Source organism: Rhinoraja longicauda, chromosome 4 (genome assembly GCF_053455715.1).
Source record: "Rhinoraja longicauda isolate Sanriku21f chromosome 4, sRhiLon1.1, whole genome shotgun sequence".
NCBI classification, from domain to species: Eukaryota; Metazoa; Chordata; class Chondrichthyes; order Rajiformes; family Arhynchobatidae; genus Rhinoraja; species Rhinoraja longicauda.
Genome location: NC_135956.1, coordinates 14,852,359 through 14,869,430, shown reverse-complemented (window position 1 = coordinate 14,869,430; position 17,072 = coordinate 14,852,359). Strand labels below are relative to the sequence as shown.

General features: G+C 43.3%; 1 protein-coding gene across 4 annotated transcripts in view; it reads left to right on the top strand.

The window, feature by feature from the left end:
• The window catches only part of LOC144592596 (copine-3-like), a 61,421-nt gene that overhangs the window by 1,980 nt on the left and 42,369 nt on the right, over positions 1-17,072 (top strand). The window contains exons 2-4 of one of the 4 annotated variants that reach the window (XM_078397248.1): positions 2,600-2,754; positions 9,457-9,596; positions 12,701-12,880. In XM_078397248.1, coding sequence (XP_078253374.1) covers positions 9,468-9,596; positions 12,701-12,880 — 309 coding nt within the window. In that variant the 5' untranslated portion in view covers positions 2,600-2,754; positions 9,457-9,467. Of the gene's footprint in view, positions 1-2,481; positions 2,755-2,885; positions 3,012-9,456; positions 9,597-12,700; positions 12,881-17,072 lie in introns of those variants that run through there. The other 3 variants (XM_078397249.1, XM_078397247.1, XM_078397250.1) reach the window with 3 other exon arrangements.

The following is a 17,072-nucleotide window of genomic DNA, read 5'->3' as shown; positions in this document are numbered from 1 at the left end:
GTCTGACCCGCTAACCTACTTCAGTACTTGGTGTTTTACAATTGTAAGTAATGGCCAGTTGTATGGAAAATATTATATGGTGGGAATAAACAATATCCAGATATACTTTAAAAGAGTTTACTAAGGGGAAATGAAAATGTTACTAATTTATCATTCACACAGTGTATATAACACGAGATGGCAAAAGGAAAGTGAACAGATTGCTGGATTTTTTTGCCAAATAAATGAAATTTAAATTTCCACAAATCACTTTGAAGTTACAGAGCAGGATGTTATGATTGTATGCAGAGCATTTGTACACTTTTGGTTGGCACTTTACATGAGAACATGACTTTGAGGCAGTACAGTGAAGAGCATGGTAGACACAAAATGCTGGAGTAACTCAACGGGTCAGGCAGCATCTCTGGAGAGAAGGAATGGGTGATGTTTCGGGTCGAATCGTCCCATTCCTTCTCTCCTGAGATGCTGCCTGACCCGCTGAGTTACTCCAGCATTTGGTGTCTACCTTCGATTTGAACCAGCATCTGCAGTTATTTTTCAACACAGTGAAGTGCAATATGTAACATCACTGGTATTAAGAGAGAGTGTGACCTCCTTTTCTGCTTTGGGGCTAATGTGTCTTTTGGCGACTGACGTATGCTTCTCTTTCCACAGATGCTGTCCACTGTGCTGAGTGTTTCCAGTTTTTTAAATTTTTTATTTCAGGAGTCATATATCCACTCACCCCCAACATCAGCACCGAATGGCACATTAACAGAGCCACGTAGTCTGCCTTCTCACCCACTGTGTCATAGGATGAGATTCAGCCCATTAGTCACAGAGTCATACAACACAGAAACTGGCCCTAGGCCCATCTCGTCTATGCCGAGCAGATCGGACGGCACGATGGCACAGCGGCAGAGTTGCTGCCTTATAGCGCCTTATAGACTTGGATTCGATCCTGACTACAAATGCTGTGTACATTCTCCCTGTGACTGAGTTGGTTTTCTCCGGGTTCTCCGCTTTCCTCCCACACTCCATAAGACGTACAGGTTTGTAGGTTAATTGGCTTTGGTAAAATTGTATATTGTCCCTACTTTGTAGGATAGTGTTAGTGTACGGGGTGATCGCTGGTCAACGCGGTCTTGGTGGGTCGAAGGGCCTGTTTCCACGCTGTATCTGTAAAGTAAAGATGTCTCAAATATGCTCGTCCCATTTGCCAGTATGTGGCCCATATCCCTCTGAACCTTTCCTATCCATGCACCGAATGTCTTATAAATGCTGTTATAGTAGCTGTCTCAACTACCTCCACTGGCAGCCTGTTTCATTTACCAATCACTCTCTGAGTGAAGAAGCTGCCCCTCTGGTTCCTGTTAAATCTTGCCCCACTGCCATTAAATCTACGTCTTCTAGTTCTTGATTCCCCTATTCCGGGTAAAAGACGTGCTTTCACCCTATTTATTCCCCTCATGATTTTGTACACCTCCATCATAATCACCTCTTAGCGTCCTGTGCTCCAAGGAATAAAATCCTAGCCTGCCCAACCTTTCCCTGTAGCTCAGACCAAGTCTTGGCAACATTCTAGGAAATCTCTGCACTCTTTCCAGCTTAATGAAATCCTTCTTATAGCAGGCCGATAACAACTGAACACAGGGTATTCCTAATGTGACCTGATCAACGTCTTGTAATCTGGTACTTGTTTGTGACAGTTCGTTTTGCACTTAAAAACAAAAAGAGCTATTATAGACAATAGACAATAGGTGTAGGAGGAGGCCATTCGGCCCTTCGAGCCAGCACCGCCATTCAATGTGATCATGGCTGATCATTCTCAATCAGTACCCTGTTCCTGCCTTCTCCCCATACCCCCTGACTCCGCTATCCTTAAGAGCTCTATCCAGCTCTCTCTTGAATGCATTCAGAGAATTGGCCTCCACTGCCTTCTGAGGCAGAGAATTCCACAGATTCACAACTCTCTGACTGGAAAGGTTTTTCCTCATCTCAGTTCTAAATGGCCTACCCCTTATTCTTAAACTGTGGCCCCTTGTTCTGGACTCCCTCAACATTGGGAACATGTTTCCTGCCTCTAACGTGTCCAACCCCTTAATAACCCCTTACATTAAAGGTGCTTAATGTAAGGTCTTCCCAGTATAACTGCGAGTGCACCACTAAAACTGGTCTTTTCCACTGTCTTTCTGGTGGTTTCTATGCTTCTGCAGAAGCCTGCTTGCTTAACTTAGTGTAGTAATTTCACTCATTGTGTTAAATGCAGTTTGGTGCAGGCCACTTTAACTGCAAACAAAAGCTCGTTCAAATACAGCTTTTCAGTCAGTATCCTTGTCAACATAAAAGATTGATAACCCTCAATTGCTGTCCACACACAGCCACAGCTGTCCAAGTGTTGACGGGTTAGGAAGAGGCCGGGATAAGGCTGAGAGTTTAATTTTCTCCGCATTGGAACCGCCCCTGGATATGCACGACAGCGAGTCAGGGCGGAGACTGGGAAAGGTTTCACACAGCAAACTCGGATTAAATCATCCCTCTTGAAAACTCGCGGGTGTGGTTTTTTTTTTTTTTGCAAACGCATTTGGAAACGTCTATGTTTGAAATATTTTAATTTCAGTTGAACCCCGTGGGGTTGAAAGGTGAAAAAGGGAGGGAGAGAGGTAGTAAACCTCTCCAGTCCAGCCCAGCCCTGCCCTGCCCTACACTGCAGGAAGTCAATAACAGACCCAGTTCTAAACGCTGACAGCTCAGCCAGCAGCACCTTGTACCCGAGTAAGTAGGTCTTCTTGCTGCTTTTGGCTTTGCTTTTCAGGGCGAGAGTTTGTCGGCGTTCACTCCTTCGCTGCCGTGCCTTTTAATGTGATAGTTTGTTTGCTTTTTGTTGTGTTGGTTTCCTAGGGTGTTGTCACCATGGAAGGAATGCAGTCTTACTTGTGATGATTAAACCGCGCAGGAGGCTGTGTCTAATCCTGCAGAGAACTTGGGCAAATGGAATCGCTTCGGCGGTAAATGATTAGTCTGCAATGCCAGTGAGCCCCGCCATGTATAAATTCCTTTAACCCTTGCATTCCCTCCATCTTCTCTCATTTCAAGTAACCCTTGCATTCCCTCCCTCTTCTCTCATTTCAAGTAACCCTTGCATTCTCTCTCTCTGTCTATCCCTCTCCCACCCTACAAGGACCCTTACTTTCCCTCCCTCTCTCTCTCTCTCTCTCTCTCTCTCTGTGCCTCCCCCACCCTTGTTTTCCCTCTCTCTCCCCATCCCTCCCCCACCCTAGTTCTCCATCTAGTTTCACTGTTCTAATTAATTTTTCTGATTACATGCTTCCTTGTCACCTTCCCCTCAGCTAACAATGAACCATTCCACATTTCCTTGAACGGCGTCTGCCTTGATCTGTCGTTTTCACACCGTGCCCTTTCCGTATCTCTAGACTCCCTCTCCTCAGACTCTCAGTCTGAAGAAAGGTCTTGACTGGAAACATCACCTGTTCCTTTTCCCCAGAGACGCTGCCTGTCCCGCTGAGTTACTCCAACTTTTTATGTCTACTAGTTTCACTGCCGTCCTGCTTGGTTTCATTGTTAGTATCCACTTGTTATCACCTTCTCTACAGCCAACAATGGACCATTGTGGGCTCCACCTTTCCTTGATCATCTTTGCTGGTTTTGATTTGTTCATTTCATGCCTTTCATTAGTTCTTTATACCATTTCAAACGTCTAGTTTCCCTCTCCCCTGACTCTCAGTGTAAAGAAGGGTCTCGACCCGAAACGTCACCCATTCCTTCTCTCCACCGATGTTCCCTGACCGGCTGAGTTATTCCCGCATTTTGTGTCTATTTTCAGTGTAATCCAGCATTTGCAGTTCCTTTCTACACATGTATAAATTCTTTAATGCCCCGTGGATTGATTGGGTGTGTTCTCCAGGGCATTGTGTAATATTTCGACTTTGTAAAGGGTCTAGACAATTTATGAGGATATTTTCAGGACTCAAGGGTCTGGGCTATAGGGAGAGGTTGAGCAGGCTAAGACGTTATTCCTCGAGGATGAGGGGTGATCTTGTGAAGGTGTATATGATCATGAAAGAAATAGGCAGGATAAATGCAGTCACGGGGAATCAAAAACCAGGGGGAATGGGTTTAAGGTGAGGGGAGAAGGATTTAATAGGAACCTGAGGAACAACTTTTTTACACAGGGTGCTGGGTATATGGAACAAGCTGCCAGAGGTACAAGCAAGTAGAGAACATGTTGGTCGGTGTGGGCAAGTTGGGCTGAGGGGATTTGTCCAAGCTCTATGACTCTAGGAACTTATGGACAAACAACCTCCTCTGGCAGCTCATTCCATACACTCACCAACCTCTGTGTGAAAAGTTGCCCCTCAGGTTCCGATTAAATCTTTCCCCTCTCGCCCAAAACCGTTCTTGATTCCCCTACTCTGGATAAAAGACTCCTGAAATAAATGTAAGAAATGGAGAAGAAAGTGAAAGTTAGCAGATAATGTTTTAGTTTAGGTTAAGGCAGAAATAAAACCATCAATCAAACAAAAATGATTAGAACACATTTGAGGGAAGCGAGTGAAGTCAAAGGAGAAGTTGTTCAATGTGACGTTACTACAGATAGCTAGTAACATAAAAACATAGGAAATAGGTGCAGGAGTAGGCCATTCGGCCCTTCAAGCCAGCACTACCATTCAATATGATCATGGCTGATCATCCAAAATCAGTGCTCTGTTCCTGCTTTTTCCTCATTGGTCAGCCGACGGGCCTGTTTCCACGCTGTTTCTCTAAACTAAATGCTCTTGGCAGCTGGCTCACTCGGGCTCTGAGGACAAGGCTGGGGACTTCATCTGGGACTATTGCTTTAATAGGAACCTGAGGGGCAACATTTTTATACAAAGGGTGGCAGGTATATGAACGAGCTACCGGAGGAGGCAGTTGAGGCAGGTGCTAACACAATGTTTTTTTAAAAAACATTTGGACAGGTACATGGATAATTCATTTTTATAAGTTCTAGGTGCAGAATAAGGCCATTCGGCCCTTCAAGTCTACTCCGCCATTCAATCATGGCTGATCTGTCTTTCCCTCTCAACCCCATCCTCCTGCCTTTGCCACGTAACCCCTGACATCTTTACTAATTAAAAATAGGATAGGTTTAGAGGGATATGGGCCAAATGCAGTCTGGTGGGACTAGGATAGATGGGGCAAGTTGATCAGCGTGGGCAAGTGGGCCGATGGGCTTGTTTCCACTCTGTAAGACTCTATGAGTAGTCATCCCAGATTGCTGAACCAAATGGTGGTCTTTTATATTACAATTGTGGCCGTGCCTTGCCTGTGTTAGTTCTGTGATTCTTTCTTGTACCTCCTTGTACTCGTCTAACTCTCTTTTAAGATATTTATCCCAATCCTTTGACTTTGCTTTTTGATCATCCATCTGAAATTTCTCAGATCTAAGTTACTCTGATAATTTTGTAAAGCATCCCAGGAGTTTTCAACATTAAGGGCACTCCATAAAGGCAAATTTCTCAGAGACTAAATTCGGCCCTATGGCACAAGTGTTTCATACAGGCCAACATGCCCATCTAAACTAGTCCCATTTGCTCACATTTGACCCATGTCCTTCTGAACATTTCCTATACAGGTACCTGTCCAAATGTCAATCTTTCCTCTCTCACCTTAAATATTTCCCCTCACCACTTTTTTCTGGCAACCTATTCCAGATATGCACTACTCTCTATGCAGAAAAAGTTGTCCCTCAGGTTCCTACTAAATCTATCCCCTTTCATCTTCATCAAGAGTGTTTAATTGCCATATGTGCCAACAATGGGCCTATACATTCATGTATTTATCTATTATGTATTAATACATTCTTGTATTTATGTATTATGTATTAATACATTCTTGCTTCCTGGAGCTTAGCATCAGTGTAAATGCAATACACGGAGAAATATATAATAATCAATAATATAGGCATTTAATAACTGTAATACAAACTCGCAAAGTAGCTTAACCAAAGACACACCTAGTTAATGATTTCCCCTGCCCTGAAAAAGGACTCTGCATTCACCCTATCCATGCCCTTCATAATGTTATTAGATCACTGGGCAATCATCTACACTCTGAGTATTAAAGTCCCAGCCTGCCCACCCTCTCCCAATAACTCAGTCCCTGGAGTCCTGACAACATCCTTTTAAATCTTCTCCGTACACTTCCCAGCTTAATGGCATTGCTATTCCTAAAACTGTCCATGTTCCCAATATGTATGAACAATCACCAGACACAGTGGCGCAGCGGTAGAATTGCTACCTTGCAGCGACAGAGACACGGGTGTGATATTGACTACGGGTGATGTCTATATGGAGTTTGTACGTTCTCGCCGTGACTGTGGGTTTTCCTATGGGTTTCCAGTTTCCTCCCACATTCCAAATATGTGCAGGTTTGTATGTTAATTGGCTTCTGTAAATTGGCCCTACTGTGTAGGATAGAACTCGTGCATGGGTGATGACTGGTCGGCATGGGCATGGTGGGCCGAACGGCCTGTTTCCAAGCTGTATCACTAAAATTAAAAACTCAGCTAAAATTGAGGTTTTAGTTACATCTATTGGGGTTTTTTTTCTAGCTGATGCCTTTTACTCCATAAGCTATAAACACAATTTAATTTTGTTGGAGCCGTAGAATATGTTTGAACATTGATATTAAATATTGACACTGGTTATTTCAGCTCAGGGCCTTTATGCTCTACCTTGGAGTTGCTAAAAAGTAGGAGGCAGATGCAACCATGCATGATCTCCCTCCAATGTTGTAATGTGCATGTGTGGATATTAAAGCTGAACTGGTACTTATAAAATAGAAACATATCAAATTCTTAAGGGATTGGACAAGGCTAGATGCAGGAAAAATATTCCCGATGTTGGGGGAGTCCAGAACCAGGGGTCACAGTTCAAGAATAAGGGGTAGACCATTTAGGACTGAGATGAGAAAAAAACATTTTCACCCAGAGTTGTGAATCTGTGGAATTCTTTGCCACAGAAGGCAATGGCAAAGAAGGAGGCCGATTCACTGAGTGTTTTCAAGAGAGAGTTAGGTTTAGCTCTGAGGGCTAACGGAATCGAGGGATATGGGGAGAAAGCAGGAATGGGGTACTGATTTTGGATGATCAGCCATGATCATATTGAATGGTGGTGCTGGATCGAAGGGCTGAATGGTCTACTCCTGCACCTATTTTTTAATGTTTCTATGGAGGACATCAGCAGAGTTTCATGCTCCATTCATCGCGAATGATGCTGGGGATGATTGGGTTAACATATGATGAGCGTTTGACTGCACTGGGTCTGTGCTCGCTGGAGTTTAGAATGATGATGGGGTTTCTCATTGAAACCACCTGAGTAATGAATGGCCTGAATTGAGTGGACGTGGAGGGGATGTTTCCACTAAGGGGAGAGTCTCAGACGGCCACAGTCTCAGAATGAAAGAATGCACATTTAGAAAGGAAAAAGCTATTTCTTTAGTCAAACGGTGGTGAATCTGTGGAATTCAATGCCACAGGTGGCTGTGGAGGCTGTCACTGGGTATTTTTGGAGAAGAGATTAATAGGTTCTAGGTAAGTGTGTCAAAGGTTACGGGGAGAAAGTAGGAGAATGGGGTTGAGAAGAGCGGCCATTATTGAATAGCAGAACAGACTCGATGAGCTGAATGGCCTAATTCTGTTCTTATGTCTTATGAGCTTATTTGTGGAGGCCAAGCATAGTTAGGCCCATTTAATACTCTTTCTGATACCAGATGCTACTTGACTATTTTTTGGCATTTTCCATTTTGTTATTTTCAATTTAATTTACATCAGATTCTCCAAAGCCAGTGGTTTTGATTTATCTAGCATGTACCTTTTCATGTATTTGACTTCTTTTGTTCATTGTTGAACTGTTTACAGGGAACTTTCTGGTAATGTAAATAATTGATAAAGTGGCCTTGTCTTCATGATGTAATTAAATGGAGATAAGGTACAAGTGTTGTAAGTGATACCTGCCTGTAAGTTGAGAGTTGTAAATCATTCCAACTTGGAACATAAGATTAACAAAAGACCAATCCACAGGCTTCCGGGATTAAAAATGTTCATCATTCTCTTCTTTCACATGACTGTTTCCAAATAAGGTCAGAAGGAATAGGAGTAGAATTAGGCCACTCGGCCCATCAAGTCCACTCCACCATTCACTCATGGCTGGTCTATCTCTGCCTCCTAACCCCATTCTCCTGCCTTCTCCCCATAACCTCTGACACCTGTACTCATCAAGAATCTATCTATGCCTTAAAAATATCCACAACCTTCTGTGGCAAAGAATTCCACAGATTCACCACCCTCTGACTAAAGAAATGTCTCCTTATCTCCTTTTTAAAAGAACATCCTTTAATTCTGAGGCAATGACATGGCCTAGACTCTCCCTCAAGTCCTAGACTCTCCCACTAGTGAAAACATCCTCTCCACATCCACTCTATCCAAGCCTTTCACTATTCTGTATGTTTCAATGTGGTCCCTCCTCATTCTTCTAAACTCCAGTGAGTACAGGCCCAGTGCTGACAAACAGATTCAGAAACATTATCAGGAAAGTATTTGAGATGTTGACATGACTGCATTTGGAGTATTGTTCAGTAATGGTCACCCTGCTGTAGCAAGAATATCATTAAGCTGGAAAGAGTGCAGGGAAGATTTACGAGGACTCTCGAGCCTGAGCTTTAGGGAGAGGTTGGGCAGGCTAGGACTCTATTCTTTGGTGCGCAGGAGGCTGAGGGGTGATCTCCTAGAGGTATATAAAATCATGAGTGAAATAGATAGGGCAGATGCACAGAGTCCTTTACCCAGGGTAGGGGAATCAAGAACCATAGGTTTAAGGGGAGAGGGGGAAGATTTATTAGGAACCTGAAGGGTAACTTTTTCACACAGAGGGTGGTGGGTGTACGGAATGAGCTGCCAGATGAGGTAGGTATAACAGCATTTACAAGACACGGGCAGGTACATGGATAGAAAAGGGGATATGGGCAAAACACTGGCAACAGTAAGACACAAGCTTAGATGGGGCATCTTAGACAGCATGGATGAATTGGGCCGAAGGGCCTGTTTCCTTGCTGCACGATCTGTGCAGAAGAAATCTAGTAAATCTCTTGCGCCTAAACTGTGTTGCACCATTATTGAATCATTAACTGTATATCTGTCCACAGATGGTGCCTAATCTGCTGACTATTTGAAGCAGCTGTTTATATTTCTGTTACAATATCTGCAGTGTTTGGCTTTTGTGTTGAACATTTGGGAGCAAATGATCTGCCCGTGTGCTCGTCTTGGTAACAATTTTGAAGGTGGACCAAAAGGGGCAGAGACAATTGAAAAAGCAACATTTATAAAAATGGGACAAAACTTTTCTATTTTCATTGCATTTAATTTAAAAGTCGACAATTGAGTTTTTGTATTGATTTTTTTTCTCTCTCTGCATTTAGCAGATTAATAGATGGCCCAGTGTGTGACTAAAGTTGAATTGAGCATTTCTTGTGAGAATCTCTTGAATAAAGATGTTGGATCTAAATCTGATCCGTTGTGCGTGTTCTTCATAAGCACTGGTGAAAATCAGTGGGCTGAGGTAAGCTGTTATTTTTCATGCTTATTTCCTCGAGTTTATCGTGATCTTATTCAAGATTTCAAACATTAGACACGTTTTATTTCTAAGTGGTTTAATTAACCAGAAGTGGGACGTTGAATCGATTCTTCAGTCTTGTCAAAAAGATGGGTGGCACAGCTGGTAGAGCTGCTACCTCACCGCGCCAGAGACCCGGGTTCGATCCTGACCTCGGCTGCTGTCTGTGTGGAGTTTGCACGTTCTCCCTATGCTCGTGTGGGTTTCTTCCGGTTGCTCTGGTTTCCTCCCATATTCCAAAGACGTGTGGGTTTGTAGGTTAATTGGCCTCTGTAAATAGCCCCTTGTGTGACAGGAGTGGATGTGAAAGTGGGATAACTTTGAACTTTGATGGTTTGTGTGGACAGTGGGACAAAGGGCCTGTTTTCATGCTTTATCTTTCAATCAATTCAATCAAACTTGACATTGGCCAGGATGACTTTTATTTCTTTCTGCCAACAAAAGTTAACTCTGCTTTCAAACTAGACTATTTTTATGTTATTAAGATATCAAGGTTATAGACAATAGGTGCAGAAGTAATCTTCTGGATTTTTTTGAGGATGTGACAAGTAAAATGGATGAAGGGGAGCCAGTGGATGTAGTGTATCTAGACTTTCAGAAAGCCTTTGATAAGGTCCCACAGGGAGATTGGAGAGCAAAATTAGAGCACATTGTATTGGGGGTAGGGTGTTGACATGGATAGAAAATTGGTTGGCAGACAGGAAGCAAAGAGTAGGAGTAAACTGGTCCTTTTCAGAATGGCAGGCAGTGGCGAGTGGAGTGCCGCAAGGCTCGGTGTTGGGGCTGTAATTGCTTTCCATATATATTAATGATTTGGATGAGGGAATTAGAAGCAACACTAGCAAGTTTGCGGATGACACAAAGCTGGGTGGCAGTGTAAACTGTGAAGAGGATGTTAGGAGGTTGCAGGGTGACCTGGACAGGTTGAGTGAGTGGGCAGATGCGTGGCAGATGCAATATAATATAGATAAATGTGAGGTTATCCACTTTGGCGGCAAAAACAAGGAGGCAGATTATTATCTCAATAGGTTAGGTAAGGGAGAAGTGCAGTGAGACCTGGGTGTCCTTGTACACCAGTCACTGAAAGGTGGCGTGCAGGTGCAGCAGGCAGTGAAGAAAGCTAATGGCATGTTGGCCATAACGAGAGGATTTCAGTATAGGAATAAAAAGGTTCTTCTGAAGTTGTATAGGGCCCTGGTAAGACCACATCTGGAGTATTGTGTACAATTTTGGTCTCCTAATTTGAGGAAGGACATCCTTGTAATTGAGGCAGTGCAGCATAGGTTCACGAGATTGATCCCTGGGATGGCGGAACTGTCATATGAGGAAAGATTGAAAAGACTAGGCTTGTATTTACTGGAGTTTAGAAGAATGAGAGGGGATCTTATAGAGACTTATAAAAGGACTGGACAAGCTAGATGCAGGAAAAATGTTCCCATTGTTGGGCACGCCCAGACCCAAGGGCCACGGTCTTAGAATAAAGGGGAGGCCATTTAAAACTGAGGTGAGAAGGAACTTTTTCACCCAGGGAGTTGAGAATTTGTGGAATTCTCTGCCACGGAGGGCATTGGAGGCCAAATCACTGGATGGATTTAAGAGAGAGTTAGATAGAGCTCTAGGGGCTAGTGGAATCGAGGGATATGGGGAGAAGGGAGGCAAAGGGTTATTGATTGTGGACGATCAGCCATGATCACAATGAATGGGGTGCTGGCTCGAAGGGCCGAATGGCCTCCTCCTGCATCTACTTTCTATGTTTCTTTTCTATGAGTAGGCTATTCGGCCCTTTGAGCCAGCACCGCCGTTCAATGTGTTCATGGCTGATCTTCCACAATCAGTACCCTGTTCCTGCCCTCTCCCCATAACCCCCTGACTCTGCTATCATTCAGAGCTCCATCTAAATCTCTCTTGAAAGCATCCGGAGAATTGGCCTCCACTGCCTTCTGAGGCAGAGAACTCCACTGATTTACAACTCTGAGTGAAAAGGTTTTTCCTCATCTCCGTTCTAAATGGCCTACCCCTTATTCTTAAACTGTGGCCCCAGGTTCTGGACTCCCCCAACATTGGGAACATGTTTCCTGCCTCTAGCGTGTCCAATCCCTTAATAATCTTGTATGTTTCAATAAGATCCCCTCTCATCCTTCTAAATTCCAGTGTATTGACATACCCAAGCTCCATTTCATGATTATGCGTCCATTCCAGGTGATTTATGGCATATGCTTGCAACAGTTTAACTCTCCAACTCTCAGATTGAAGGATCCTCACTGTGCCTCAAGCAGTAAGAATAATGCAACAAAAATACATAAAGTGAAATAAAGATTGGTTTCTGCTTAGTTTAAAAAAAAACTAAAAACATAGAAGCAACTTGTTTTTCATGATTAGAGAAGTTTGGCATTCATTATAAACCTGCTTACAATTTATTTATGTTCATAAGACATTAGGGCAGAATTTGGCCATTCGGCCCATAGAATTTGCTCCGCTATTCGATCATGGCTGATCTATCTTACCGACTCGACCCCATTCTCCTGCCTTCTCCCCATAACCTTTGACACCCTAATTAATTATTTCTCTGCTTTAAAAATACGCTATGACTTGGCCTCCACAGCTGTCTGTGGCAATGAATCCTGCATATTTGCCACCCTCTGGCTAAAGAAATTCCCCCTCATCTCCATTCTGTTTGTACCAGCATTGACCTTTGCTGCTGTTTTCATTGGGTATGCTGTGGAATTGCACTGATCTCCTAACTGTATCTACAGGCTAGACGGCAGCTGAGCAGGAACTGTGGACCCCTGACCTTGCTGGAGCTCCACGTCTATCTGCATGTGTTCATACTCTGGAAGTTATTCTTCAATGTGTATCTGAGCCCATTGTCCAATTTGCTGATTAAAGTGTTTTGCTAACGCCTATTGTCCTTTTTCCAGGAATCTTTGAGTACATTTCCTTTTTTAGCAATGTAGCTTTAAATTGATGGTCATTTCTTGGAGAAAATGTTGTTGATCTTTCCCATCTTCATCTTGCTACTTTTATTAACCAAAGGCATGTTTATTTTGTAGATTGATCGCACGGAACAAGTTAAGAATTGCCTTGCCCCAAAGTTTTCGAAAAAGTTCCTGGTTGATTTCTACTTTGAGCAGATTCAGAAATTAAAGTTTGGAATTTATGATATCGATAACAAAACGATTGACTTGCAAGATGATGACTTCTTGGGATATTTTGAATGTACTCTTGGACAGGTAATGAAAGGAATTTTAATCCCTTATTTGACCAGATTTTTCATTTAAATTGCTTTGTTTATTTAAGATGCTTGAACTTGAGACGATGAAAATGTAGTGTTCACAGCAGGAGTAAAATGTGATTAATTTAACAATATTTAAGATTGACCGATAAATAGAGTTGCATTTTCCTAAATATACACATGAAGAGATAGTATGGTAAATGTGTAGGAAAGAACTGCAGATGCTGGTTTAAATTGAAGGTAGACACAAAATGCTGGAGTAACTCAGCGGGACAGGCAGCATCTTTGGAGAAAAGGAATGGGTGACGTTTTGGGTCGAGACCCTTCTTCAGACTGATGTCAGGGGAGTAGGCGGTACAAGGATTAAATGTAATCAGAGACAGTAAGACTAGAACTGGGAAGGGGGAGGGATGGAGAGAGAGGGAAAGCAAGTAAAATGGTAAATAGTTCTACTTGAATTTTCGCAAAACATTAGCAGGTGTTGTTGAAGCCAAGTATAATTGCCAACATTTAGGATTCCAGTTTCAGTGATTTAACCAAATGCAGTTTAGTTTGGAGATAGTATAGTTTAGTTTGGAGGGTGGCGCGATGGTAGAGTTATAACATATAACAACATATAACAACTACAGCATGGAAACAGGCCTGTCCGGCCCTACCAGTCCACGCCGACCATTCTCCCTGACCTAGTCTCATCTACCTGCACTCAGACCATAACCCTCCAATCCCCTCCTATCCATATACCTATCCAATTTACTCTTAAATAATAAAATCGAGCCAGCCTCCACCACTTCCACCGGAAGCCCATTCCATACAGCCACAACCCTCTGAGTAAAGAAGTTCCCCCTCATGTTACCCCTAAACCTTTGTCCCTCAATTCTGAAGCTATGTCCCCTTGTTGGAATCTTCCCCACTCTCAAAGGGAAAAGCCTACCCACGTCAACTCTGTCCGTCCCTCTCAAAATTTTAAAAACCTCTATCAAGTCCCCCCTCAACCTTCTACGCTCCAAAGAATAAAGACCCAACCTGTTCAACCTCTCTCTGTAGCCTAAGTGCTGAAACCCAGGCAACATTCTAGTAAATCTCCTCTGTACCCTCTCCATTTTGTCGACATCCTTCCTATAATTTGGCGACCAGAACTGCACACCATACTCCAGATTCGGCCTCACCAATGCCCTGTACAATTTCAACATTACATCCCAACTTCTATACTCGATGCTCTGATTTATAAAGGCAAGCATACCAAACGCCTTCTTCACCACCCTGTCCACATGAGATTCCACCTTCAGGGAACAATGCACAGTTATTCCCAGATCCCTCTGTTCCACTGCATTCCTCAATTCCCTACCATTTACCCTGTACGTCCTATTTTGATTTGTCCTACCAAAATGCAGCACCTCACACTTATCAGCATTAAACTCCATCTGCCATCTTTCAGCCCACCCTTCCAAAAGGCCCAAGTCTCTCTGTAGATTTTGAAAATCTACCTCACTATCAACTACTCCACCTATCTTAGTATCATCTGCATATTTACTAATCCAATTTGCCACACCATCATCCAGATCATTAATGTAAATGACAAACAACAGTGGACCCAACACAGATCCTTGGGGCACTCCACTAGACACTGGCCTCCAACCTGACATACAATTGTCAACCGTTTCCCTCTGGTATCTCCCATTCAGCCATTGTTGAATCCATCTTGCAACCTCACTATTAATACCCAACGATTTAACCTTCTTAATCAACCTTCCATGTGGAACCTTGTCAAATGCCTTACTGAAGTCCATATAGACAACATCCACATCCTTGCCCTTATCAATTTCCCTGGTAACCTCTTCAAAAAATTCAAGAAGATTAGTCAAACATGACCTTCCAGGCACAAATCCATGTTGACTGTTTCTAATCAGGCCTTGATTATCCAAATAATTATATATATTGTCCCTAAGTATCTTTTCCATTAATTTTCCCACCACAGACGTCAAACTAATAGGTCTATAATTGCTAGGTTTACTTTTAGAACCTTTTTTAAACAAAGGCACAACATGCGCAATGCGCCAATCTTCCGGCACCAACCCTGTTTCTAATGACGTTTGAAATATTTCCGTCATAGCCCCTGCTATTTCTGCACTAACTTCCCTCAATGTCCTAGGGAATATCCTATCAGGACCTGGAGACTTATCCACTTTTATATTCTTCAAAAGTGTCCGTACCTCCTCTTCTTTAATCCTCCTAATTTCCATCACTACTCTACTTGTTTCGCCTTACAGCTCCTGAGACCCAGGTTTGATCCTCACTTTGGGTGCTGTCTGTACAGAGTTTGTACGTTCTCCCTGTGACCATGTGGGTTTTCTCTGGGTGCTCCGGTTTCCTCCTGCGCTCCAAAGATATACAGGTTTGTAGGGCTTCGATAAAGATGGTAAATGATCCCTAGTGTGTGTAGGATAGTGCTAATGTATGGGGATCACTGGTCAGCATGGAATCGGGCCGAAGGGCCTGTTTCCGCACTGCATCTCTAAACAAAAACAATACGGCACAGAAACAGGCCCTTCGGCCACCGTCCACACTGACCATCGACACACATTTATACATTTTATTATTATACAACTTCAATATCCACTCTCTACACATGAGGTACAGTGGGAATTAACCTTAAAAACCTCATATCTGGGGTGTGGGAGGAAACTGGAGTACCTGGAGTAAACCCAAATGATCACAGAAAGAATGTACAAAAGGTCAGGATCGAACCTGGGTCTCCGGTGCTGAGACAGCAGCTCTAACAGCTGTGCCATCCCAATTGTGCAGTCACAATGGTGAAGGAGTAGGCCATTCGGCCCTTCGCACCAGCACCGCCATTCAATATGATCATGGCTGATCATCCAGAATCAGTAGCCCATTCCTGCCTTCTCCCCGTATCCCTGGATTCCATTAGCCCTAAGAGCAATATCCAACACTCTCTTGAGTACATCCAGTGAATTTGCCTCCACTGCCTTATGTGGCAGAGAATTCCACAGATTCACAACTCCCTGGGTGAATTTTGTTTTCCTCATCTCAGTCCTAAATGGCCTAAATCTTAAACTGTGACCCCTGGTTCTGGACTCGCCCATCATCAGGAACGTTGTTCCTGCATCTAACCTGTCCAATCCCTTAATAATTTTGTTTCTATAAGATCCTCTCTCATCCTTCTAAATTCCAGTGAATATAGGCCCAGTCGATCCATTCTTTCATCATATGACAGTCCCGCCATCCCATGAATTAACCTGGTGAACCAACGCTGCAATCCCTCAATAACAAGAATATCCATCCTCAAACTCGGAGACCAGAACTGCACACAATACTCCAGGTGCAGTCTCACCAGGGCCCTGTACAACTGCAGTAGAACCTCCTAGCTCCGATACTGGACAGGCTAGATACATGAAAAATCTTCCCAATGTTGGGGGAGTCCAGAACCAGGGGTCACAGTTTAAGAATAAAGGGTAGGTCATTTAGGAGTGAGATGAGGAAAAACCTCTTCACCCAGAGAGTTGTAAATCTATGGAATTCTCTGCCACAGAAGGCAGAGGCCAATTCACTGGATGTTTTCAAGAGAGAGTTAGATTTAGCTCTTACGGCTAAAGGAATCAAGGGATATGTGGAAAAGGCAGGAACGGGGTACTGACTTTAGATGATCAGCCATGCTCATATTGAATGGCAGTGCTGGCTCGAAGGGCCGAATGGCCTACTCCTGCACCTGTTTTTCTATGTTTCTATGTCAAGCATGATTTCCCCTTCATAAACCCATGCTGACTTTGACCGATCATAAACCCATGCTGACTTTGACTGTGGTGATGATGACACATAACCTGGCTGTCGATGTCTATTGGTAAGACGGGATGAGTGCAGTCTTTAGACCTAATTTACACAAGTACAATTTTTCACTTTTTGTCAGAAATTTAGCATATTAGTCTTCAGTGATTCTGTCTTCAACTAGCTGAAGTAAAACAATGAACTCAGCAGGTCATGCAGCACCTGTGAAGGCAAAGGGACCATCAACAAACACCCTGCATCAGGACTCTTGATGCAGAGCCTTGACCTGAAACGTCGACCATCCATTTGCCTCCAAAGATGCTGCTTGACTCTTAAGTTCTTTCAACAGCTTGTTTTTGTTCTGGATTCTATCATCTTATTGCTTGACCTTGCTTGCTGCCTTTCCA